The following is a 25280-nucleotide window of genomic DNA, read 5'->3' as shown; positions in this document are numbered from 1 at the left end:
AACAGCCAAGTTTGCCACTTTCCAGATGGAGGCTAGGCTTTTGAATAATGACTAACTCTAAAAGTTGCATTTGAATGTCTGCACTACAGTGTTTAAAAATGTGCTGATCTCTACACTGGTGCTGGAGTCACTGTACATTGATGCATACTGTACATACAATATACTGTCTCACACATCAATCTCAAGCACATTTACATTTATATAAAGCATGTATCAAGATTCTGTCAACTATTTTCATGTATTTTTGTGTCACAATTACCAGAACTATTTCTGTTATGGAACACCCTCAGTTATTTTAAAATATTTGACTTCTCCAAAGCATCACAGTGCCACAATCTAAAGTATTGTGTGTACAGTAGATACTGTAGACTGTAGGTGGACAGGAGAAAAATGCAGAATGGAATTTATTTTCTCCCCAAGCTTGTTTACACAGCTCAAAGATGAGTCCTCTTTCCCTTCCTTTCTATCAAGGCATTCCTCCTCTTCCAGTCACTGCACACACACACACACACACACACACACACACACACACACACACACACACACACACACACACACACACACACACACACACACACACACACACACACACACACAGCACAGCACAGAGCTCTTTATGTAGCGGCTTCTTCCTCAAATAGAAAATGTGCACTAAAACATGACAGCACTGGTGGCTAGTCTCCGAGAGCAGCCCCACTCTCTCTGGCCTAGATTCTTTCAAATCCGCTCTGGAAGTGCCTTCGTCCTCAGCTGCACTGCCAGCCCGCCAGAGAGTGAGTGAACAAGCCATCTGGCTGCACAGCACATCAAATCCCAATCTGTGTTAATTTGAGTGTTAAGGGCCATTGTTTATTTTTGAGAAAAAAAGCCCCACTCACAGGATTAATAAACCCCTTTGTAGTTCATTCTGAGCAAAGTTTGTACCAACGTTTTTGCAGACGTGCAGCATGCCAAGCATACTGCAGGTTACTGCTGAAAATTACATGTGTGTAACCTGGCAAAATAAAGATTTAATATAGCTACAAGACAATACTGCTTCACGGATTCAGTCAAAACATTTTACTAAATAAAATACTGTGTAGGCCAGTGATTATGGTGTGCAGATAAAAGTAGTTGTGCTGCGTTTGTTTCTACCACCTGGTGAAAACGTTTGGACCACCATGGGCTTCCATTGATGTTTAGGATTTTTAATCAGACCCTCATTCACAGTCACCATCACAGCTACTCTTCCACGGGTGTAATAATGATATACAAAATATAAATATTTAGCCAGATAGCCACTCACCTACATAGATATTACATTTTATGTACATATACAGAGTTTATCACGTTGTAAGTACAAGACAGCTATATTACTTCAAAACTTCCTCTTGGTTTACAACGGATGAAGTTAAAGGCATATTTCTTTTTCTATTTCTTTGTCCTTTTACCTCTCCCTCCCTTCCTCTTCCTCTCACTGTCTCTCTCACTAACACACACACACACACACACACACACATGCCACCCACCCTGACACATGGTGTGTTATGCAATGGGTGATGCCTAATTACCACTGACATCGCAGAGACTGTTCACTGTGAAATTAATCATGACACAGGCGTCAGCTTTTGATATTTTTCACCAAGTGCTCTGAGTTCGTACCAGCCAATGTAATTAATAAACCAAATGCACACAAAAATACTGATTAGATGCTGACACTGATGTCTTAATAATAACCAGGCACCTTAAATCCAACGCCAGGTGTCACAGTAGAGATAAAAGGAGGAAAATAAGTGCAGTAGAAAAACAGAAATAGCAACAAATTATTTTCTTACTATTAGAATGAGGTTGCTTACGGCTCTGATAGGTGTATGAATGTATCTATATACAAATTCTAACCAGCTGTGGGTCCACAGTAGCTCGCAGAAGGCTGTGCTATTTATAAGGATAGCATTGTACTGGAAAGCGCTTACAGTATATTCAGTCATGCATAACATAAACAGTTGCTTCCAACAGTTAGCAGAAAACCTTGCTGTTACTTTATTATTACAAATAGATGAACTGAGACTCCAGAAACGCAGCCCACCCGTATCTGGCATAATTAATGTGACATGCAGCTCATCAGTGCACAAACCCCGGCAAGAGCTGGTTGCTCATTTCTAGAGTTTTTTACTGTCTCAAATGATCACAAGCCAAGCAGTTTGGGACAAGATGCAGGCAAATTGATTTGACATCTCGCTTTTTTGTTAAAATAAGGTTTGCATATTGTTTACCTCTCATATTTCTTTTTCCATCACACAGTCGTGATTAGCTTTGATCTTTCACAGGCTTCAAAGTGTATCAAAATTGTTCATTTGGAAAACACAAAGAAAACTTGAACTTTTCTGAGATATGAATAATGTACTTTTTTTTTTTTTTTTTTTTTTGTTATGCTTTTTTTTTTTGTATATATTTTAGATTTTTTACCTTTTCTTTTGCACCTCAGCTTCAGCTGTTCTCCAAAGCCAATCCCCCCATCTACTCTCAGGCTGATGTGGGTCACTGAGTGCACCCGGAGAGGGAGACTGCAGAACAGACACACAAAGACTGAGAAAGACCTGAGAATAATGAGTAGAGATTGTTTTCCTTTTCTATTTTAACATTTCCTCCTTTACTTACTCAATATATTTTTTCAGGCATTTTGCCTTTATTTTGATAGCAGACTGCAGCGAGATAACAGGAAATGAAGGTAGAGCAGAGGGATTACTCTATATGCAGTGAAGGTCCCCAGCCACACTCAAACCGGGGAAGTTGCAATTACATGGTCAGCTCCCCTTTTTTTCTTTTGATTGATTGTTTTGCATTATGCATGATACAGCTTCTGACCTGGTAAAAGTGTACGTGGAAGTCATGATGATCATTGTGATTACAATTATTAGTGATTATTGTTATTTTGTTTATTGTGTCATATTATTATTCAAAGTACTGGTTGTGAGTTATGTACTGTAACTACACTAAATATATAGAACCTGCATCCAAAAAGTAAAGGAAGCAGAGACACAAGAAGAGACTTTTGAAAGGTCCAGATAGATAATAATAATGTACGTAAACACTTTTATCAGACTGTCTGACCAAAGGTCACATGGAAAGAGTGGCGGAAGAAACGAGTTTGAAAGTAGACAAGATTATGTTTTCACAAATTATCAACACAGACCTACATACAGCGCAAACACTGTACACACATACATACATGAGGCATAAAAGTCAGACACCTATTGTTATTATTAGTCTACACCACAGTTGTTTCCACATGCAGAGCTCAGACGATTAGAACTAGATCAAAGTCTTAGATGGTATTTACATTGGTTTACTGTCTGTATTTGTAAAAAAAAACAAAAAAACAAAAAATCATTAATTAATAAAAGAAATTCACTTTATCTTCTGAGGAAATTGTGTGCACGTAGAAGAGGATGGGGGAACTGTATGTGACAGACAGAGGAGCAGAAGGTAACCTTTATAAAAAGACACACAAACAGTGCATCATCATAAAGGTAACTTTTCTAATCCTCTCCCTTCCTGCTGTCTGGTCCATCTTCTCTACCTTCTCTACTGTATTGTTCCATTACATCCCAGGCAGAGTGACACATTGAGTTTGGCTGTTTCTCTGGCTATTGTTCTGGTGTTCTGTTTGTCTTGGGGCTTTAGCTGCCTCCCTCCTTCAGCTCAAGGCAGAAGAATATAGGACCACTACCATAAAGTCTGTTGCTAATCAATATTTTTATATAACTAATGGATCAAATGACTTTGTGTAATACCAAACGGCTCTGCAGTTACTCTTAGCTCTGTGAAGTACATTAGTTTTTTTCAATTCAACTTTTTGTTAGACTTTACTGTTAGACTTACTGTTGGTTCACTTTTACTGCTCTCATGAACATTGCAGTAGCTACTATCTGTTCATCACCGAAGTGCATACAGACGAAGGTAGCAATTACCTAGAGAGCGCAGTGGAGCATTTAGCAGCTAAAGAGCTATTACTGTCGCTTTAAAGTGGGAGGAGACCATAACAGAGCTAAAAGGAGAGTGAATATACTCTTTACACTTGCCAAGCGGCCATAAAAACAACAATGAATACTATGAAATTACTAATGAATATCTCGCCATTGATTGCTTAATTTTATATTTAATTTTTTTAAATTAATCCTTCCTCAGCATCCACCCCAGAAACTTTTCTTGGACACTTCTTAGGTTTTTCCGTCATAGCTTCCACCGAGACTGTCCTTCCCAAAACGCTCCCAGAGGTCGTTTGTATTATCAGCAATTAGGACCTATCCACGTTTCTAGTGGCGGCCGTAGTAATTATGACTGGAGCAAAGCAGGAAGTAATGTGACAAAATATAAGAGCAGCAATGAGTTAAGTTGAGGTGGTGGGTGGGTCAAACTAACACTGGACTTTCACCTGGGAGAGCGGGGTTTGAGTACTTGTTGCTTCCGCCATACTTATAGCTGCAGCTCCGTTGCTATGGTATGCCTTTCCTGCCACCTTTAGCTCTGGCAGGTTGATGTAAAATGCATCACTTCCTGTGCGCCACAGCGGGAAAGTCGCCACGGACACCAGACACCATAACTCTGATATACTGCAAAATACAAAGAGCTTCCCCTGGCGGCGATAGGCTTAATCAGCATTGTGTGAACTCGTTTAGCAAGGGTTTAAATATACCGTACGTTCATTTTTAAGTTTAAAGCACTCCAGCTTTAAGTTCAGTGGTGGAAAGAACATTCACTCAAGTACAGTAATTAAGTACAATTTTGAGGTTCTTGTAGGAGTTTTTATAACAAAGTAAAAGTGTGCATGGCCCCTTTCAGAGCACTGTATGATCATATCATTGGTTAATTTCTACTGATGCATTGCATGATGAGGCTAATTTGAATTACTACAAAAAATATGAAAGTCACTCAAACAAGTTGCATGCATTTAAATCAATTCCTTAGTGGGACGAACATCTGTTAAAGGTCCCATGACATGGTGCTCTTTGGATGCTTTTATATAGACCTTAGTGGTCCCCTAATACTGTATCTGAAGTCTCTTTCCCGAAATTCAGCTTTGGTGCAGAACTACAGCTACTAGAGCCAGTCCTACAATGAGCTTTCCTTAGTATGTGCCATGTCTGTGTCTGAAGCTATTGAGGAGGAGAGTGGGAGTGGCAAGGTGGATGGTGGGGGTGTGGCCTTGACCAACTGCCACTTTTCATGATGTCTCTCTCTCATGGGTTGGCCAAATTCTCTGGGCGGGCAAAGCAAGAAGGGGAGGTTTTCTTGTTATAACGTCATAACAAGCAGATTAAAGCAGCTCATCTGAGCTTTCATTTTCTCAAAGGCAGAGCAGGATACCCAGGGCTCGGTTTACACCTATCACCATTTCTAGCCACTGGGGGACCATAGGCAGGCTGGGGGAACTCATATTAATGTTAAAAAAAACTCATAAAGTGAAATTTTCATGCCATGGGACCTTTAACAAGCATCTGCAATGATTTTAAAGTTTTATCCATTTAGGTTTAGCCAAGCAAACTTAAAGGTCCCATGGCATGATAATTTCACTTTATGAGGTTTTTTAACATTATTATATTCCCTGCCCCCCCAGTGGCTTGAATATTGTAAGCTCCAAGCCCTGTGCCTGTCTGAAAAATGAAAGCTCAGATGGGCCGATCTGGAATCTGCTCCTTGAGGTCATAAGGAGCAAGGTTACCTCCCCTTTCTCTGCTTTTCCCGCCCAGAGAATTTGGCCCACCCATGAGAGAGAGACATCATGGCTTGAAAACAAGCAAAGTGGCAGTTGGTCAAGCCACACTCAATTTAAATGAATAACCCCAGCAACACATTCATAAAAAAAGTTTTTTCAGGCTGTTATAAAATAAAATGCAGGTCATATTTTAACACCAAAACATAAACAAATGTAAAATAATGCTTGAGTGTTTACATTTAAGCTCAGACTACCTAAAGGTGCTGCAGGTTGGGGGAAATATTTGCAATAAGGCACCAGGAATATCAATTCATAATGTACTTGACACAGTTTTGTTGAACAACACATTATTTAATGATAATTCTCTGCATGTTAATAATCTGATCTGAAGCCAGGCTGTAGCCTATACGCAATGTTCCCACTGAATATGTATTTCTGACTACACGGAGGATAAACATGTTATTTAATCATCAATGTGTTTTGAATTGTATTGCTTAAGTAGGATGAACAAACCCCAGGTGGTGTACACAGTAGGAGAGACTTTCTGCAGTGAGGCAGGCTGAATGCATATCAGTCAGCATTTGAACGATACGTGCCATTCCGTGTAGTAGTGCAACTTAAGGCGAACAGCAATCTGTGTCAAGTGAGACTGTAAGGTGGCCTTATTTATGTTGTCACGTCTCACGAGAGACACATAAAGACTTTCATACAATTATAAAATTAACAGTTTATTTTCTATCACATTTGGAATATTATTAAATATTTTATTTAACACATAAATGATGCATGGATATCTAAAATGTGAGTAATCTATCTATCTACCTGTGATGATACAGTTCTCTCCAAATATATTTCCTTCCTTATCTGGATTCAGTTAAATATGACTTTATTTTAAATGTTGTAAAGTGTAAATTTTCACACTGACAGTCACACTTGAATGATTCGGTCGTTAATTATACCTCTGGGTAAGTTAATTAAAATCTTGCAAGTTGGTTGTGTAACTCTAATTGTCTTTAACTTTGCATAGGCTATATTTGACTGCTTCTACACCAGTACATCAATATCTATTATATTACATTTGCTTAACTTGGACATACAGGTAAAACTGTAATTACAGTTTTGAGTGTTAAGTTTATCCTTCCTGCCTCTGGTGTGGTCATGTGGACTCGGATTGGGACACAATAAACACACAATAACAGTGAATTCTAAATAGAGTCAGAAGTAAACAGGGAGAAGCAGCATCTAGTTTTGTTTATATATATATAATATAGTAACAATGAAATAAATGTGTGCATGTGAAGAGCCTGCTTGTAGGAATGAACCTGCAGAAAAATAATCCCCAACTCTGTGGTTCCCCTCACCTCTATAGCGTCTATCAGCTCATTGTTTTTGGCTTTACGGTCTGCAATCTTACTGTTTTGGTTCACTCTGTTTTGGTCTTGTTTCAAGACACAGAAGGCAGCTGTTTTCAATGGAAAAGCTTTGCTAAAGCTGAACGCTACCTGAACAGCAACAAAAGAAGGCCAGAAAAAGTACGAGCAACTAGCTGGTTAGCAGCTTAACCAAAAGACTTTTTTTTCCCTCAAGAGTTGGTGGAGAGTACAACAAAGCTAAATGAAGAGTGAATATTGGACTTGCATTTATCAGGTGGCCGGAGCCATGACTCCCCGTGACTGCTAATGTTGCTCAGTATCTGCTGGATGTGTAAGGTTTTCTAACAAGTTCACAATATCTATCTATAAATCTATAAATTGCAGGAACATCTGTCTGTCTGTGTGTGTGTGTGTGTGTGTGTGTGTGTGTGTGTGTGTGTGTGTGTGTGTGTGTGTGTGTGTGTGTGTGTGTGTGTCTGTCTGTCTGTCTGTGTGTTATGCGCATATCTCTAGAACCAGAGACAGAGAGGGTCCACCTTTGACTCTTTTCCTGCTTCCAGCGTTAGCTACATGATTGCTGGATATGCCAAACTTACTTTTCTTCACTTTCCTGGAGCACAAGCGGATAGCTGAAAGGAACATCGCTACTGTTGTGTGGAATAAGGTTGCTGAAAAAAAGGCGCTACGCTTTTCCGTGTCTATTTTTTCGCTAAGAGGAAACTCAACAAAAGCCATTTACCAACACTAAATATATATTAAACAAAAACAGACACTATATAGTATTAAGTTGTTGTGAGCTGTAGCCTACGTTCACCACTTCTAACCACTTCTCGTAGATTATTCCTTCACAGCGCTGTGCAATGTGCGAAAATCTCAGAGTTGAACCGGGCAGACACAGCAGTTTTCATCAGAATCACCCTGGGTCAGGTTAATTAAGTCTACTGCTAACTAATAACATTACCGTCGCCAAAATACCCCCAGGATATCAAATCCCCTACTTCACCATTAACTGTCAAGCCACTAAACCTGTATGGAAATTAACACCTGTGCTGAAACGTTAAATTCGTTAACGATCATACAACACGAGACACCGTCTCTCTCTGCACACACACACACACACACACACACACACACACACACACACACACACACACACACACACACACACACACACACACACACACACACACACACACACACACACACACACACACACACACACACAAAAAAAACACACACACACACACACACAAACGGTCCGGTTCTGATGGTTGATGAACGCAGATATGTGCTGATTAGCTCTCATAACGGGCCGGGTGGTTAGCGCGCTGCCATGAGTCCATGGCGCTAATGTCTGATTACTCCACATTGTCATTGTGATATTTTGTGATTACATTCCGAATCTGCAACATTCTCTGTCAGGTAAATCAGCAATTTAGTAGTAGGGTATACAGGGGAGTTACATATGAAATGGTTTGGGGTCCTTCTGTAAATAATTTTGGGGTACAATTTGGTTTTGATGAATTCTACAAGCAGCAATACCACAGGTCAAGCACTCGGCCCGTTCCAAACAGGCACGTTTTCAACGGGCACTGCACTAGTCAACTTAAAAGATGAACATTTTTGTGTTTACTGTACAGCTTGTTTTCACAAGTCAAGTCAAATCAAGTCAAGTCAGCTTTATTGTCAGATGTGCTATACATGCATGACATACGGCACAAATGAAATTTCAGCCCTCTCAGACCCACGGTGCAAAATGCAATAAACAACCCCTTAGTGGCCAAAAAATCTGATGTTGCAGGTCTAATGTTTAAGTAGTCTCACATTGCTAGACCTATATCCACAGCACTGCGTCAGCCCTGGACTATGGTCTGGCTACACTGCTTGTCTATTCTGGGATAGGGGGGGAAATGCTCTGGTGCCCTTTCAAAATAGATAGCAAAGATCACGGAAAGGGAGGGACATTCATAGCGTCTCAGGCTTTATCCCATCAATGTACATCCATTGAGCTAGACTTATGTTTTAGCAGCTAATTGCTACCAAAGAGGAGTTCAAGACAAGGGGCTACAGTAACAATAATCTGTTGTGAGAATGACATGTTGCTAAAACAGTTTAACCAGGCAAATCAAAGTTGTGAGAAAGAAGAGGGAATGGCACCCAGGTGGCTCACTTCTAGTCACGTTAGATGTGAATGATGAATAACGGCTAAACTGGAACAATAAGCAGCTGAGGGAGGGTGATGGTGACTGACTTCTTCTCTGATTAAAACTACCTCTGTAATTACCACACCAATGAGGACAGGGTCTTCTGCTGAGTTGACAAGTGTTTTGTTTCAGAGTTAACATGCTCCAATTCACCGGTCCCCACGAGGCGCAGCATGCACCTCTCTATTTGCCTTTGGCCTTCTCAGCTACTGGAGTTGTCTGCTTTGTGTCTGAACTGTAGTGGAAGCCTTATCATAGCAATCACTCATCCAAAAAGCGCCCCCCCCCCCTCCTCCCTCCCTAAAAAAAAAAATGCTAATTTTAGCTCCCATGTATATACAATGTTTTCTGGCTAGTGTGATTATCATTGATTTGACTAACGACGGTGCTCGACAGCTCAGTGGGATTCAATGGAGCTGCCTTGAATTTTTACCAATGAGGGAGGCAATTATGACTGATTTCATATCAGCCGTGTTCTGCTGTCAGTCTGCAAATTCTTACGACTCTGTCACTGTGGAAAAATCTGTGATGCAAAGCTAAATTAGATTTGCTCATGATGTGTTTGACTGGCACCCATTATGTGCGATGGACAAATGGGAGCTGCATGAATGGGGGTGGGAAACATTGGTTATATCTCAATTCTCCTGCTTTTTCTGAGAGCAGGTCCCCATTCATGGGTGATTAACAGGCAGATCAGGGAGGTGGGCAGTGTTGCTTGGATGGCTTTGACTAATCTAACTGCTGCTGCCTCGCGGCTTGCTTGGAGAACCCAGACAAGCAATAAAGAGAAGCATTCAAACTACTGTATAGAGCTCCACTCTCAAAGCCTAAATCCTGCATGCACACTTTTATGCAGCCACGTGAAACACTACAGGAAGTGACTCGACTGACTGACAACTCCAAAGATTAAAATGATTATTGTATGCTGCTGGAGTAAAACCAAAGTCTACACTCACATCAATGCCATGCCATATCGGCAGTAAAATGTAACTAACAGCTTCATTCATATGATAGTTTTGTTAGTAGTAAGTTACAGTATGGTTTTTGAATTAACTGCGGGTATTTATCTATTTTTTTCATTATTATTTCATATGCTTTTATCATTTTAAAAAATTCCCTTTGGTGCATGCTTGAACATTTGAATGACACACCACCAGACGTTGTATGTCTTTTTGCTTCAATCTCAAAAAATGTCTACCTACACATATTGTAACCATATCTTTTTATAATTAGTCGTACGTATTTAGTGTACAGCTTGACCATATTTTACTCAATGGACTTGCTTTTACAACAGCAACAGAAATATTGCTCCACCTAGTGGAGGCAGCCGTCACATTGTTGCAGGGCACCATACTGACTTGATTTCTCTCCTACAGTATGAATGACTCCTCACTCATTATTTGCAGGGAGATCCACGTGAACAGTAAAGTGAGGCTAGTAAGGCTCCTGCTCCTTCTCCTCTTATCTAAATTGCCAGCTCGCGTGAATGTGCATGACTGTGCACGAGCTCCATATGGCAAACCTTTTCAGAGGTTGCACTAGAAAAAAAAAAAAAAAGAGGGGAAAAAATAACCCAGATGATTTAAACACCGACAGAGAAATGGAACAAACTTGCAGAGAATATTTTAATTAAATCCAAAAAGACGCCGCATTCTTCTCGCCGTTACCCTGAGAGTTTATTTCAAACATGACTGCGCTGAGCGCGGTGCCCTATTTCCAGGCGGCTCTGTCTACCTGCGCTGAGCCCCTCCCCTCCCCTCCTCCTCCTCCTCCTTCTCCTCCTCTTCCTCCCCCCCCCCTGCAGTAGAGGAGGGTCCATGTGCAGAATGACGTCGCGCTGAAGTCCGACCGACTCCTTCGTTTGTTTTTATTACTCTTTTAATCTTGGACCCAGAATCGGTAATCTGTAAATTTGCGGCCATAATGTGAGATCATCTGCCGCTGTCGTCCGACCCGTGGCTGCCGTTCGTCCTGTCAGGAGCCGTGGCTCGCTGTGGAGGATTTACTAGTGATAATACGCAGTAGACTTCTCCAGTGTGTCTAGCTGTCAAACTGAAAACTATGTATTGGAAAGAGCAGGCAGAACACATTTGTTGATATTTATTGACTTTGCTTTTTGCGTGTCTTTTTTAGTCCTCTGGATTATCGCTGCCCAGCAACACGGCCACCTGACAACTCTGAATGTCGTAATTAAGGTAAGGAAGGACGGAGCTCAGGGTTTGACTGTACATTTTTAATTTGGCGGGGGGTCTGAGATGATAATGAAAGCAAACTCCTCACTGTTCTTTCGAATTACTGAATAGGCTACTTGCATCCGCGGTCTATTTGCTGTGGGAGAAAAATCCAATAACTTTACACCGCGGGACCGTTATAGCCCTGTGTCTGCTCCATAATAAAAGTCGCCAAGAAGTTTATGCACTTTATGTACAGACAAAAACAGCCAGAATCATTTTATTAGTATATTTTATAATTCTGTAAGCACCTGTCAAGAGGTGTTGAGAAATATCCAGTGCTGTCAAATTATTTCCAAAAAAATATCACTTCAATAAATATTATTTTCTTCCTTCTGCACTAGTCCTTCTTGTCATTCAAAAAGCAGTTATTGAGACAACTTTAATAATAACTTCAACAGCAACCATATAGCAAAAATCGTCTTTTAGTAGCCTATTTATCCTGCGCAAACGCAAAATGGAGATTCAGAGAGTTGCATGTCCTACAGAGGCAGCTGGCAATCACGGCAGGAGCGAGATGGAGGAATTTTCACTGTGACATCTCTTTTTTATTTTATTTTTATTTATGGATCTGCACACTAAATGTGCATTGGATATTTTGCAGGCAATCGGAATAACTTAAACTCATATGTCTTGGCTGCTCCACAGCTGTGAGCCCTTCAAAGAGTGAACCGTAGCACTGGGAAAAATAAATCTTTAAAACATCACCCAAAGCAATGCCTTATCCTTGCAACCTGTTATTACAAGTGTGTGAGTATTGCCAGTAGGCTATTTATGTTGCTTTTGCACAAGGCGAAGCCGCTAGAGCCGCTAAAGCAACATTTTAAGTTATGTCGCAGCTATGTTGTGTCTGCAAGAGCAATAACTATTGAGTGACAGCTTTCCGACCAATCCACGAAAGGGCCTGATAAAGCTGGTGTATTTCTGGCTGAGCTGTCCAATAGAGGCGCAGCAGAGGTGGGAATTTGAACAAAAAGCCCAGACGACGTCACATAGATATATTAACCCTTCAGTTATCAGTCTGTACGTCCCCTGTAGTGCACTGACAAGGAGCTCTGTGAGAGGAAAAACTGTACAGACTTCCTTTGGACTTTTTCAGATTTGACATATTGTTTACACAGCATAATTTATGTTTTTGTCTCAGTTATTCTTGAAGTCATTATAACATTATAATAAGTCAAATCTATTACGTGTTCTTTACACAGCCCCCTTTTTTTTTTTTGCCTCATTAGGTTTTTACCCACTGAAGCGGAACCTACTGCTATCCAAAACCAACAAGACTATATTTGCACTCCAGATTTAAAATTCATTAGCATATTTCTAAATATACTGTATAATCTAGTCTGACATGAAACCTGTAATCTCTGCCTGAAAGTAAAGAACCTCAATACGCCTATTATTAAACCAATGCCTTGCAGCTGGAAACAGCAGCATTGTGAACTTTTTTCATTCATTTCTTTTCTTCGTTTACCAGGTGGATCAATGAGCCAGCAATGGAGACCAAAAGATACCAAAGTTTCTTTGATGGAAGTAATACAGAGAACAGATGGGCGCAGGTCCCCAACACCATGGAGCACTGCTGCAGCACAGAGGATTCAAGTCTGACTAGCAGTGATATCCTGATGGACATAGTCAATGTGAGCTGCCCTGCTGGAAGCCCGGCAACTGACTGCAAAGACAACAATACAAAGAAGCAGGAGCAGCCAATCCTTCGGCTCAGCCAGAACCAGCCATTTGTTCTCCCACATTTCAACAACTCTGTCCATGGTCATAAGCAGGAAATGGACTCTAAGGAGCTTTCCAAGACTGTGGCCGAGTCTATGGGCCTGTATATGAATGCTGCCAGGGAGGCAGACTTTGCCTTTAGCCAGCATGGGGGCAGTACCAGCCCTGGGAAGATGTATCCAGTGTGTGGGCGGGCTCTAGAGGAGACCCAGTGTGGCTCCACAAAGAGCCCCAAGTTAAAGCCATTTGGTTTCCAGCAGCCCAGCACCACTCCCAGAGAATGCAACACTGGGACTCCCGTTAGTTCAGCCTCAATGCTGGCCTCATCTCTGTCCTGCAGCCCCCAGACCTCCAGCTCCATCTCTAGCCCCGGGGGCAGCAACAATATGGTGTCGTCAACCACCAGCCCTCCTACATGTTTTGGACCAGTGTGCTCGTCCGTCAGTAGTCCTGTCAGCCAGACGTCTTGTGCTGCAACTCTGGCCAACATCAAGCGCAGGAATTCAGCCACATGTAGCCCCGTGGGGTCCAGCACGGTGGGCTCACCACCTCTCACCAGCCCGCTCAACGTCATGAGATCCCCCATGTCCAGCCCACAGAGTATGAGTAGTGTGAGATCTCCTCCGTCCTGCAGCACTACCTGTAACATTAGGTCATCTGTCTCGAGCCCTACAGGTGGCAGCTGCACCAGCACTGCCAACAACTGCAACACAGCAAGGCCCTCCATCTCCAGTCCGGCCGCAGCGGGTGCCATGACTGTCAGCAGCCCACAGAACCCCTCCTCAGGTGGGTTTCCCGTGTCCAGTCCTGCTGGCGGTCTGGGTTTGGTGCAGAATGACACCAACAGCCCAGAAGCAGCAGGTCTGAGCAGAGACGCAGACTTCAAGAACTTTGAATTCCCTAAAGTAGAGGTGGTAGACGGGGAGGTGTTCAACGTCGGCTTAGACCAGATGGGCATGGTTAAGTTCATAAAGAACGAGCCTGGAACTGACTTCAGAAGCATGTGTTTAGGCAGCTCCAAATGTAATGCGAGTAGCACGCCTTTTATCACACATATTAAGAGCGAGCCAAACAAAAATGAGGGATGTATGAACCAACAGCCCTATGGTGAGCAGTCACCATCTCTTAGTCACTTTCCTGCATCTGAGACCACCTATTTGTCCTTGAGGAATAACATTGATGAATACAGTCTTTCTGGTATCTTAGGACCCCCTGTCGCCTCTATGAATGGGAACTATGAGTCTGATGTGTTCTCCAACAATGTTCTGTCTAAAGGGGTTAAGCAGGAGACCACTGATGGCAGCTATTACCAAGAGAATAACAGCATGCCCACATCGGCTATTGTTGGAGTTAATTCCGGTGGACATTCATTCCATTACCAGATTGGAGCGCAAGGAACAATGTCTTTCACGCGGCACGATGTGAGGGACCAGTCCAACCCTTTGTTGAATCTCATTTCACCTGTAACAGCGTTAATGGAGTCGTGGAAATCTCGGCCGGGCATGTCACAGGGGTCACTGTCAGCCAGAGGCGAGGGTTACCTGGGTCAGAACTGCATCACGGACAGCATGTCGAGGTAAGGAGAATGCAGACGTCTCTTTGCAGTCTGAGTGAGTGCCTTTCAGTGTATCTCTGTCAGATCCCTGGCTTGAAAACTGTGACGTTTTCTGAGTTGTGATCCATTTTAAAAAAGTTCAGCTTTACAGAGAGAAGCAGTTTTCATTTTTCCTAAATAATGGATTTTTTTTTGTCAGTATACCTGTATAATAGTGTGTCTCTCTATAGGAGGGCCAGTTTCTTGCAGTCAGAACCATACTCACACAAGGGACTTAGGGCGTTTGCTTTGAACAGTGCAAAAATAATAACAGCAGGGCTTGGGAAAGGCAGCGGGATGCTGGCTTGGTGAACAGGAATTAAAGTACGGGGTCCAGGTCATTGTTATAGTAGCATGTGATCAAAACATCATCCCTGCTAGTACTGCCCTGTGTTCTACTGTAACACAGAGGCAAAGTTTACCTCTTATCAAGGGCCCATGTGTGTGTACAACAACAAAATGTATTGGTCTGATATCAGGAGGTCCAGCTAAGACCTTGTGTAATGCAAATATGTGTTTTTATGGGCCCTGAGCCGTTGGCAGCATCATCAATTATGAATGATTGATCACATGCTTTTGTTGCCAAACTGATGAAATAAACAGTTGCTTTTGTGAGGGTGGGTCATAAACAAAACAAACAGGCCAAAGGGGAAAAAAACTCTATAATAGCCGCCAATCTGGCAAAGTGAAACTTTGACACAGTTGTTGTGCTTCCAGTGTATTCTGGTGTCCTAGTTGCATGTGAAGCCGAAAGGAAGTCATATCAACAGGATTAATAACAGTGAATTACAAAGCCATTATCTAGATCATGAAACACATGGAAACATTGTTAAAAATACAGAAGTGTGTATAATTAGCTAACAGTGAGAGGTTCTGGTGTTGTTTTGCAGTAAGTTTGAAAAAAAGGTTTGTGATCTGGGGAATCTGAGTGTGATATTATTTGTGTATTTTAAAAGCATTTACTTTCTATTGGTGTTCTTATAAACAACAGTGCTATTATCTATTCATTGCATGGGATGTTATAAATTCCCACTTTTTATGAGCTGGTGCAAAGAAGCACTAAACAAAGTCATAAATGACTTCCAGCTTAGTTGCACGGCTTCGATAAGAGTCAGACGCTTGCTGTAAAAGAAGTACAGTATTTAAGCTGCTGTGGGATGTTGGTGTACGTTGCTTTGCTATGCTCCACTGTGACTTGACCGTGACAATTCCAGACCGACTTTGGGACGTGATGTTGAACAGAATCTCAAAATGGAGATTTCCTGATTGAATTTGTAGAAACCAACTTTTGCAGATCTCACTGATTGCTCTGCTACTTTCAGTTGTCTATTTGAGATATTCTTCAGTTGTTGTCGTTCAGATTGCGGAGACAAATTTGGAGGAAGGGACTGGGAAAAGTCAGTTTATCTGTGTTAAATCACTGTATATTCATGTAGGTCATCAGCTTCAAACTGATTTACTGTAGCTTGCAAATGCAATGCAAAACATCGCTGCTGCTGTTGCTGATGGTTGTTCAGTTTTTATTTTAAGAGTTTATGCATCTATCATAACTATTATTCAACAAGATATTAGAATAACCCTTACTGTCATCTACTGTGAGATGTGTAGTCCGATTTATCTATATATCTAATAACAAGATAAACTGATGACCAGATGAATTCCTATGGTTTTCCTAATTCATAGCTCATAAAACAAACAACATTTGTTTGATTGTCCTTGTTATATTTTATATACATGTATAATAAGCATGTCATGTATGTGTGTCTGTATTTATCCACAATGCATCTCACCCACAGATCTGAACTGATTATCTTATAATCAGTATTTTTTTTTACATTACCTCTGTTTGACATGTTTATTCAGCTTTATATGTACAGTACACGCTCGTCTAGAGAGTAGATACTCCGTCTGTGTGTGTGTGTGCTATAACAAGGCTTGCAGCTCTGAGGAGACTGATACAGCCCTGTTACCTTGGAGGCGACCCATATGGCAGGAGGCAAAGCGATGTTGACGGAATCACTGCCACCTTGGTCCTAATGAGATCCAGCTTAGCCCTTATGTCAGACAGGATGACAGTAAGAGGTGGGCCACATGGCAGCCAGCCAGCCAGGCAAGGAAGCGGGCAAACACACATATACATACATACACATTACATTAATATGCACACACACACACACACACACACACACACACACACACACACACACACACACACACACACACACACACACACACACACACACACAACACACAACACACACACACACAGAAATGTCTTAGGTAGAATGCAAGAGAAAACCTTTTCAGAGGTTTCTGCCTACTTTCAGTGTCCAGTTACACCAGTAGTATTGTATTGACTGACAGCTATACTTAGACATAAACAGGCCTATTGTATCCTGCCTGAAATCTAAAAAAAGAAAGAAAAAGCACTGCAGGAAATATGTGGTACCTTCGAGCTTTGGACTGACTGAATGGTGCCCAGGCCCAATATTTCATTGGCAAAAATGTTACGTAACCATTAAAAAGCACAACTAAAACTCTTTGATCCACTGAAGCCTCGGATGACAGAGTGTAAAATCCCTTGGCTCTTTTTTTTCTCACGTTGGTTTCCTCTGTAAATGGTTTTAATTAAAAATGGCTGCTCATCTCAGCAGTCTGAATTACTTTGTGCAAAAACGTTTTAACTCAGATTTACAAGAGAGGAGGGAAGGGGGGAAAATGAATCGCCCTAACCAGAGTTGTTGGATTTATGTGATGTTGATTTAAACGTAATGCTTAGACAAACTACAGTAGGCAGCCAGAATGGTATGTTGTAAATGATTAGAGGTTTGAAATTTTTTCATTATAAAAAAGTCCTGTATTTATTGTCTTGAAGAATATTTAAAAAGTGATGCCCTATAGTTTAAAGTCCATTATGAAAAAAGATTCTGATTCATATGAAATATGAAAATATGGAAATGATCATTTAATGACCTACATTTGTGCGTTGGATTATGTGTGCTTGCTGCCTAAATCTCCAAATCTCTTTTCACCCTATTTAGGGCATTTTGTGCTGCAGGTTTTCATAGTAATGTTTCACCAAATAGAATCATTCTAAAACTTGTCAGCCTGGCCTCATTATTTCATAATCTGACAAATTGTAAAGACTCGTAATAGAAGCCAACAATGTATTTTTTCATTTAGATAAGCTCTCATACATTTTTTTTTAGCCTTTTCTGTAGCCATGGGAAAAGTAGCACTTTACTATAGGCTGCCTTTCCTTGCTTTAAGCTTGGAGTCAGTTGCTGTAGATTAACAGAGTGTCCATCATGAAGAAGCACCAGATTCAAGCAGGGAGAATGCTTTGCACTGGACTCTGGCCAACCCTCAATGTTCTGCAGAGGGATGAAAAGGCATACTCCTGAGAGCACACTAATAGGGCTTTAATTGTATGTTCCTCCACTAAATTAATGGATGGAAATGATTTGATTAATTCAGACACTGCTGGATACTAATATCCAATTAAATCCCAACACCAGGCATGCACAGGGCCTCCCAGTGCATTATGGGTTCCTGACTATAAAGCTGGCAGCTACTTGTTTGGGTTGTGAAGAGAAAAGTAACAGGTGAAGGTGTTGGGGAATGGCTGTGGGTCTCAGGCTGTAAGTCTGCATTAAGATGGTGTCTTATAGTTCATGCAAGTGTATCAATTATGTGCCTTCTGATGGGTTATAAATTGGGTTCAACCAGTTGAGAATCAAGGGCACCATGTGCTCAGTATATAGTATACCGTAAATTCCTCATATTCTTACTGCAGAAGTGTAACTTCATATCACAGCTTTGGTATCACCAAATGGCGTTAACAACGTTCCCAACTGATGAGTTGGGAATGAGAACGGGGCGTTAAAGTGCAACTATTATATAGCATTTTCAGGTTTATACTTGCATTTTGTATTTGTACTAGAACATGTTTGCATGCTTTAATGTTAAAAAAAAAACACTTTATTTAATCCCTCCTCTCAAAAAAGCCCAGTCTTCTCTGACTGGCCAGCGCGCTTCCTGGAATGCTCGGAACCTCCGCTCCATGTTTCACTAGTTGAAGCCAGAGTTATTGCAATGGAGTATATAGCAGGACTTTGTACCGTGACGAATCACCAATAAAGGCTTCTAAACCAAATATTACACAACCGGACATGTCCCAGCAGTAAAGTGACCAGAATTTGGGGAGAAAAGACCAGCATTGGCTTAGATATAACAGGACTTTGTACAGTGAAAAATCACCAATAAAGGCTTGTTTGTAGTGAAACGAAGCTGCACTTTCTACCATCAAATATCGCAGATAAAAACTACCCAATCGGACATGTTTCAGCAGTAATGCGACCCGGAATTGGAGGAAATTTAACAACATTGGCAGCCAAAATGACATTGTTTACTGCTGTTAGCCTAGGGTGACCAGACGTCCTGGTTTGACCGGGACAGTCCCGATTTTCAGTTGCGTGTCCCGAGTCCCGACAAAAGCCTGTCCCGGTTGTCAGCCGATGTGGTCTTATTATAGCCCGATCATTAAAGCGCCCATATTATGCTCATTTTCAGGTTCATAATTGTATTTTAAGATTGTACCAGAATAGGTTTACATGGTTTAATTTTCAAAAAACACCATATTTTTGTTATACTGCACAGCTCTCTCTCACTGCTGCAGATGCTCTTTTCACCTGGTCTCTGTTTTAGCTACAGAGTGACACCTCTTTTCTTCTTCTTCTTCTGTACTATCTTTGATTGCACTCGCACATGGGCAGTAGCTCATGGACTGACGAGAGGAACCACATGACCATTCCCACGTTAAAGGCGTTACTTCTCACACGGGCCAACAAATTGATTCCTTAGCAAATTCACTCCTCTAACAAATGTACAGAATTAATGTTTCCAATAGGGAAGCTATCTGCTCTATCAAATGAAATTACATTTGTGTGTGTGTGTGTGTTGTTGATTAGAATAACACTGTTAACACTTTACGGTAAGGGTACACAAATTATCATGAATTCATGCATGAATTAATTGATGCATGTATTACGGCATTCCTTCATATCCCATGAATCATCAGGAATTGACGTGTTCATAGTCTGTCATTCATGACCTCATACATGAACAACACAACTAAAGCATTATTAAGCATCATGATTATTGTTTTTTCTTTCTGCAAAAAAATGTGGTCATCACTGCACAAATTCTGATTTGCACACAACTTGTGCATAATGACGTACCCACCTTACCTAATGCTTTAGTTGATGTGTTCATGCATGAGGTCATGAATGAGAGGCGATGAACTCATGCCAATTCCTGATGATTCATAAGATATAAAGTAATGCACAAATCATGAATTAATTCATGCATGAATTCATAATTCATGTACCCTTACCGTAAAGTGTTACCATAACTTTAGTTCAAGCCTGTGGCAGCAGTTCCAAATAATTTGTTTAGTGCCATGCAATGAAAAATACCTTTTCACAAAGTTTTTCACAAGTTCAGTGCGTGAATTTTCCAAAAGAATGCATTAATTCTGAAAAATAAAGTTGGTCCCTACGAAACTCACTCAATGTCTTTTAATATTATTTCTTAGATATGTAGGCTACATACCAAGAAAATATTCTATATTAACTGAGATACCCCATTATGTTGTGAGCAGTAGGTCTACGTGTGCTGTTGGCAAAATTATGTCTAATCTGTCTGTGTCTATGTCTGACCTGGGCTCGCACATGTTCACGTTAAAAAGCGTGTGTGTGCACAAGCACTACGGTCACGCACAAAGTGTTCCCAAAGAACACATATATTTTTTTATTTTTTTATTTAATATATCAATATGTGTCTCAAAAGGCATTTTATGATTAATCCAGACTGTGTGGTGGTTTCAGAGGACAGTGTGATTAAAAACCCTGTAAAATAACTGATAGCCCACTGAAGGATGCTGGGAATAGTTATTTTCAATAAAAATGTATATAATATAGTATATAGTACAACACTAATGTGACATTAAGAAGATCTAATTGAGACGATTGATTAAAATCTATGTCAAACAAGATATTAGTTACAGTTGAAGCCGCCTAGAATTTCCCCTCCAGGCCTTCTGGCTGCCAGCATATATACTCCTATACGCGTTTGAACAACGTTAAAATGATCAAAGTGTAACATTTTTCACGTTATACGTGTTTTACCTGGACTGAAATATAACGGAAATGTCTATTGAACTGTTGTCATAGCACTTTGGGACAAGCACATGAATAAATCACTAAGGGTCTCTTTGGCATTTCAAACTTAGACTTTCAGTCCATTTCAACAGTGAGTGATGAAAATCAGCTAGTTCTCCCCAGCAAATATTAGCCCTATTTTCACATCGAACATGAGGATAAATACAGTTATAGAAAATCAACCTGTGAATCAGTCTAAAGAGAGAGCAGCGTAACACAGTCTGCCACATGGAGAGAAGAAAACTACTTGTATATGGATTGAGCATTGAAACTAAATTTTTATTAAAATAGGATTTGTCATTCCCAAGGACAGCCTTGAAGTACCTGAACCACCCTACGGTATTGAACCATTCCTGTTTTGTAAAAACAGACAAAAAGTTGAACCAAATTATTATAATGTTTTAAATGTTTTGCCTCTTTTGTGAATTGGCATGAAAATATATGTATGGCAAAAAAGAAAAAGATGAAGGTTTACTGGGAAAAAAAATCAAAATTAATAAAAACTGGTGAATGGAAAAAAAATACATAGAGCCCAGGATCCAGTTCTTTTCTATCTTCTGGTCAGCCAATCATTTGTTGATGTGAGTTGATTGGAGGCTGTGTAGAGCAGAGATGCGAGGCTGTATTCAAGGTACTGTATGAGTAGTGAAATTCTACTTCTGCTGTTCTAAAACCATAAGAAGTTATCCTTAACAATGAATGCTTGGTGAAGTTAGGGGCACCCTGTGAGGCAGTTTACCGTGGCTGCAAGGTGAAGTCTGACTAGTAGAGAGTAGGACTTTAATGGAGTTTTTTAGATGAAGGGTTAAATGGCTGCATGAAGCCAGGAGTTAGTAAAGCGCTCCAGAGATATTTGTGGTTCATCTTGATCTCATTAAAGATATTTCTCCCGCAGAGAAGAAGCTTAATACTATCATGCCATATTCATGCTGTTTCATAGCCTCATATTGGGATGCAGTTTGTTTATTTTTTGCTGGGTTGTGCTGACCAACCAACATTATTTGATGTTGTGGACTTCCTCAATTTTGTCAGAATCATTAGTAGGACTCATCTGGAAGACTTGTTCAACAACTCGGATAATGAAGGCTTGCAAATTTTGGCTGGAAATCATGCAAATTAGTCTATTTAAGACATTTTGTTTTGTTAATATTATAATAAATATATTCTCCTAAGGTGTTGGTGGAGACCAAAACAGAGTTCTGTGTCTGCTGAACATGTAAAAATGCAATTTTTCTTACCAAAATCACCACAACAACTTTATATGGTGATAATGTCAATTGTGAATTTTTCAGCTTGTTTCACTGGCCAAAAAAATAAATAAATAAATAAAATATATATATATATATATATATATATATATATATATATATATATATATATATATATATATTTTTTTTTTTTTTTTTTTTTTGTTGTTTAAAGTGGAGTAAAGTAGAAGGTCACTATTAGCATTCTGGCTTTTAGAGCAGATTTAGTTTTGCTAGCAGATGGTAAATACCACGATACTGTTGCTTTCTCTGTGAAATGCTCACCAAATATTCATATTGAATTCATTTTTTATTACCTTTTGCCAAAAAAAATCTAAAATACAAACATTAAAGAATAACAATCAACAATGTCATCTTAACAGGTACAGCCATGAGGGCACAGTAAAAGCCAGCTTTCGGTTCCAGCCTTATGAATGGAAATGTTTTTTTTTTACCTTGTGCTATTAGAGTGTAGAGAGTTAAATGCCTACAGAATGGATGTAATCTTTGTAAGAAAACGTGTGGCACAATGATCGGATGCTTTTGTTGCACAGAAAAGAAGCCATGTTCAAAGTCTCCACTCTGCCTCTCCCACGCAGAGCCATGCGCATGTACACACACACACACACACACACACACACACACACACACACACACACACACACACACACACACACACACACACACACACACACACACACACACACACACACACACACACACACACACACACACACACACACACACACACACACACACACACACACACACCTCTGCCGCCTCCAACAACAACAGCACACATTCTAGGCCGGAATTGACACCCCAATAAAAGTGTGGTTACTGCTGGCCAGGTCTCCTGGGATTTGAATTCTTGTCTTGTCCTCATTTGAACTTCTTTCTGAAGCACAGTCTGGTGACAGAGGGCCAGATTTCCGCTAGGCCAGTCCTGCAGTTGGAGATCTACTCTCTATTACCTACCGCTGACATTCCCTTCTGTTGTTGAGGTCATTACCAAACTGCATAAAGGAGGCGGAAACTAAATACCAGAGCTGCAACAAAGCATAGTGAATGCTTCTGTTTAGTGATGAATGCCTTGGTTTTTATAGTGTGCTGCTGTGTGAAATAGTGTAGCTGAATGGCAGTACTTTGTTTACCTACCTTAGCACGCAAGTGGTCTTAAGATCTCCTGATTGTAGATGGATAGAGGTTTTGTGTGGAGGAGAAGCTGAATGTAATGCACCATCATCTGAGATGATATAGCAACATGCTGGTATCAGTAATATAGAGTGACTACAGGGAAATATGGACATTACACAAATTACAAAGATGAACTAGTCATAAGAGCCTCTCACTATTGTCATGAATTAAAAAATATTGTTTGTTGAGCTAAATGCAAACAGATGTCTAATTCATTGGTTGGACATTATTCATCCAGAGCTATAAAAAGCAATGAGATCTATATTTCATTTTTGGTGGAGAGGGAGCAGAGAGAACACGTCTCCACTCTCGACTCTCCCATCGTATTATTGTCATCCTCTTGTATCCTGATCCACTTGACTGAGCAAACAAGGCATGCCTTTATCATTCATGTTTAATTAGAGTTTGCCCAAGCATTCATGCCAAATTGCTTACGTTTAAACCCCCGTGTTTGTCTCGTCTGTTCCTCCATGGAACTGATGCCATAAAGGAAGACTCTTCAAAAAAATGATAATTGTTTAGCTTGAAAGGTTCCCAAAGTAGGTCATGCATAGCTGGCTCAAATGGAGTGAAGGGTGTGTGTGTGTGTGTTGGGGAGGTTATTCCAGGTCTTTTTACTTAACACTTTCATTCTTTTGCAAACACACACACACACACACACACACACACACACACACACACACACACACACACACACACACACACACACACACACACACACACACACACACACACACACACACACACACACACACACACACACACACACACACACACACACACACACACACACACACACACACACACACACACAAGTGGTGCTGCCAACTGTAAAACATTAATAACTTTGTTGATAACTTAATTCATAACACAAATGCCCAAAAGGCAGAGTAAACTGTAAGAATTGATGTGTTGATGTGAATGTAAAACAGGAAAAAGAAAGTCAGAAGTCAACCCTCTTTTTAGGCTCCCCAGATGGTTTGGAGGCTTTTCATGCAGTGACCTTCTTAGATATTATTTCAGCAATTTACTTTTTTTTTTCCCTCCAGGTAGTTTTAAGTTAATGCACATGCACACTAGATGTTAATACCATGATATTCATTTTTAATTATTAAAATATCAGCTTTATATACCTCTTGATTTAACAGCATGTTTAGCAGTTAAACTAATCTTCTATGAAATGTGTCTTACATAAATTGCAGCTTACACATTGGATGTAACATACATAACATACATAAGTGCATACTAACATTGACATAGCACTGTCTGTCTTACACGCAAAGTCTGTATCAGCTGTCTTTCGGGAAAAGAATAAAATAACATACTGTACATCTGCCCAAATTTGTTCAAATCCCAGAAACATTCAGTATTGTTCACACACATGGTTTAGTCTTGAAAATGCATAATTTATTAGAAACTGCTATCATGGTGATGACCTAGAAAATACATATTTACAGCACGGTCCTCCTGCTCTGCTGTGGGAGGGGGGTGGGGCGAATGATTGTGTCCTTGGTCAAGCATTTATTTGAATCCATAAAAGACCATTCTAAAGAATCCCTGTTATTCAGGGTTCCCCGCAGAAATCATGGATGTGGCAGACTATTTTATTCAGACAAAGTTCTTGAATTGCTGCTTGTGTTTAAACAACATTTAACATTTCAGGCGTTTGGCTTGTTTTGTTAAATGAAAACATTATATCTCTCACAAAGGTAATGAATCAAGTAATCTAGTATCAAACAAAACCCAGCCTTACAAAGATCTCAAAACTAGGCCAGTATAAACCAACATTATCT

At 40.4% G+C, this 25280-nt stretch overlaps 1 protein-coding gene across 1 annotated transcript in view; it reads left to right on the top strand.

The window, feature by feature from the left end:
• Positions 1-11064: 11064 nt before the first annotated feature.
• nr3c2 (nuclear receptor subfamily 3, group C, member 2) overlaps positions 11065-25280 on the top strand; it is an 85127-nt gene continuing 70911 nt past the window's right edge. Inside the window, exons 1-2 of the mRNA XM_039794877.1 lie at positions 11065-11467; positions 12978-14804. Coding sequence (XP_039650811.1) covers positions 12997-14804 — 1808 coding nt within the window. The 5' untranslated portion in view covers positions 11065-11467; positions 12978-12996. The remainder of the gene's footprint in view (positions 11468-12977; positions 14805-25280) is intronic.

Source organism: Perca fluviatilis, chromosome 1 (genome assembly GCF_010015445.1).
Source record: "Perca fluviatilis chromosome 1, GENO_Pfluv_1.0, whole genome shotgun sequence".
Taxonomy (NCBI): domain Eukaryota; kingdom Metazoa; phylum Chordata; class Actinopteri; order Perciformes; family Percidae; genus Perca; species Perca fluviatilis.
This window is presented reverse-complemented; position numbering and strand designations above follow the sequence as displayed.